General features: G+C 53.0%; 1 protein-coding gene across 1 annotated transcript in view; it reads right to left on the reverse strand.

The window, feature by feature from the left end:
• Positions 1–2785, reverse strand: part of MYH6 (myosin, heavy chain 6, cardiac muscle, alpha) — a 24866-nt gene that overhangs the window by 3900 nt on the left and 18181 nt on the right. The window contains 5 exon segments of the mRNA XM_015572477.1: positions 5–165; positions 712–1020; positions 1940–2064; positions 2165–2330; positions 2503–2686. Of these exon segments, the coding sequence (XP_015427963.1) occupies positions 5–165; positions 712–1020; positions 1940–2064; positions 2165–2330; positions 2503–2686 (945 nt within the window).

The raw sequence follows: 2785 nt of genomic DNA on the forward strand, positions 1-2785 counted from the left end.
CAGCTCCTGCTCGGCCAGTTTCCGAGACCTCTCTGTCTGCTCCACCACAGCCCGCAGCTCCTCCAGCTCGGCCTGGAGCAGGGTGTTGCGCCGCTCCACGATGGCGATGTTCTCCTTCAGGTCATCGTTGACCCGGACCGAGTCATCTAGCTGGATCTGGGTGTCCTATTGGGGAAAAGGGTAATGTGAGGAAGCCTCCCATTCAGGGTCTGATGTGCCCTGTCCCAGATTCACAATCTCTTTCCAAGTGGAGGGCAAAGGGGCACCTTTCCTCATCTAGTCTCTGGCCAGTGATGGCGAACCTTTTGAGCTCGGCCTGTCAGCATTTTGAAAAACCCTAACTTAAGTCTGGTGCTGTGTCACATATGGAAATTTTTTGATATTGGCAACCATAGTAAAACAAAGACTTATATGTTTGATATTTATTTTATATATTTAAATGCCATTTAACAAAGAAAAATCAACCAAAAAAAATGAGTTCGCCTGACACCACTGACACGCGTGTCATAGGTTCGCCATCACTGCTCTAGGCCTAGAGGCTGGGCTGGTCCAGGACGTGCTTAGGGCCTAGTCAGTCCTCCTCCCTCAAGCCTCCAAGTCCAGGAGGTAGGGGACCTCCACCTTCTCATATTTGTTAGCCCAGGACCCTTTTCTCTATCCTTCACCATCCCTCTGGGCTCACTCCCCTTGTAAAAGCCCAACTTCTGTTACCTTTAGATGAGCTTGGGCAATCTTCAGGTGCTTCTGGGCCTCTGAGGCTATCCTGTTAGCCTGGCTGAGCTGGATTTCCATCTCATTGAGGTCGCCCTCCATCTTCTTCTTCACACGCAAGGCCTCATTGCGGCTGCGTGTCTCTGCATCCAGGGAGGTCTGCAGCGAGTCCACCATCCGCTGGTGGTTGCGCTTGGCCTGCTCCATCTCCTCATCCTTCTCAGCCAGCTTCCGCTCGATCTCTGCCTTGATCTGGTTGAACTCCAGCTGTGCCCGGAGGATCTTACCCTCCTCGTGCTCCAGGGAGGCCTAGTAGGGGGGCCGGGAGAGAGGGTCAGAGGCAGAGAATCAGGACATGGGGTGGGGTAGGGAGCAAGGTTGATAGGATTTGGATGTCAGCCAGGACTATGGGCTGGAGAGGAGAGCTGGGAAGAGATGAGGAGGTGGGATCTGCCTTCCGGGCCACCTGGTGCTCTGGGGGAGGAGGTGCAGGATGCCCTGGGCTTCCTTTGCCAAGGAAAGGGTTTGAACCTCACAATTGCCAATACTACCCCTTCCCCACCCCGCCCCCGCCACCTCAACACCAATACCACTGCATGGTCCTGATTTATCTAAAATATCATAGAAAAAGGAGGGAGTTTTATAACCACAAATTCAAAACTTTACCTTTGTTTCCTAAGCCCCTCACCCTGGTGAAAAAAGAAGTCCCAAAATTCAGGGCTATACCTAGGTTCTTAAAAAGGAACAGTAACAATAGCTAATATATATCAAGTGCTTAAATGTGTCATCTCATTTAATTTTCATAATAATCATGCATAAATCTTATGAGGTATGTAGAATTAATTTCATTTTACAGATGAGAAACTGAGGTACAGAGATGTTAAGGAATTTGCCCCGTGACAGAGTGGAGGTCCTGAAACCAAGTTTCAAACTCAGGTCTGGTTGACTCTAGAGCCCATCATGGCACTCACTGTTTGAGGAGCTATTATGATGGCCAGGCTTCAACTTTATAAACCTGGTGCGAAACCAAACCTATGGCTTATGATCAGACTGTGATGTTTCCTTTGTGCAGGCCTTGGCTTTGGAAGTGGTCATGGGTAGTGGATAGACGACCTTGGACTAAGAATAAGAGGCTAATAGTTTTGTCTTGGGTGAGGAAGAATTAAGGAGTCAGAAAGAGTTGGGTTGGGGGAAGCAGGCAGGGGTGCAGGTGGAAGCAAGCTCTCACCTCGGCCTCCTCCAGGGCCGACTGCAACTCTAGCTTCTCCACCTCCAGCTGCTTGCGGACCTTCTCCAGCTCATGCACATTCTTTCCTCCTTCTCCCAGCTGCTCAGTCAGGTCAGAGATCTCCTCTGGGGGTTAAAGAACCAGAAATCTCAAAGCCTGTGTTCTCTCTGACCCTCAGTGGCCCTCCTTGCCTCCTCCCCTCCCTGGCCTCGAGCTCCAGCGCACCCTGAAGGTTCTTGTTTTCCCTCTTGAAGGTCTCCAGGTGCTCCAGGGACTCCTCATAGGCGTTCTTGAGCTTGAAGAGCTCTGTGCTGAGAGAGCGAGCCTCCTTCTGTGAGGACTCCAGCTCCGACTGCGACTCCTCATACTTCTGCTTCCATTCAGCCAGGATCTGCAGGGACAGAGTCACTCACTGCACAGCTCCCTGCCCCACCTCCAGGGGCTGCCCAGGCCCCTTGCCTGGCCTCAGCCTCCTCCCTGTCTCCTATGAGTTTACTCCTGGCCTCATACTGATGCTGGTACCCCTGCTCTTGCCCCTGGCTGTGGCCCCCACCAGGACCCACCTTGTCGAAGTTCCTCTGCTTCTTGTCCAGGGCTGCAGCGGCCGCGTTGGAGCGCTCCACATCCACCATCAGGTCCTCGATCTCGTTCTGCAGCCGGTGCTTGGTCTTCTCCAGGGATGAGCACTTGGCATTGACGGCCTCCACAGCCTCCTCAGCGTCCTGTAGTCGCTGGGCCAGCTTCTTCCTGCCAGGGTTGGTTGGGTGTGTGTGTGTGACTCTACCCAGGAATAGTGGGGCCTTGGGACTGACACCTGAGGAGTACCCACTCCACGCCCCCCCCCCC

Source organism: Myotis davidii, unplaced genomic scaffold (genome assembly GCF_000327345.1).
Source record: "Myotis davidii unplaced genomic scaffold, ASM32734v1 scaffold1949, whole genome shotgun sequence".
Classification (NCBI taxonomy): domain Eukaryota; kingdom Metazoa; phylum Chordata; class Mammalia; order Chiroptera; family Vespertilionidae; genus Myotis; species Myotis davidii.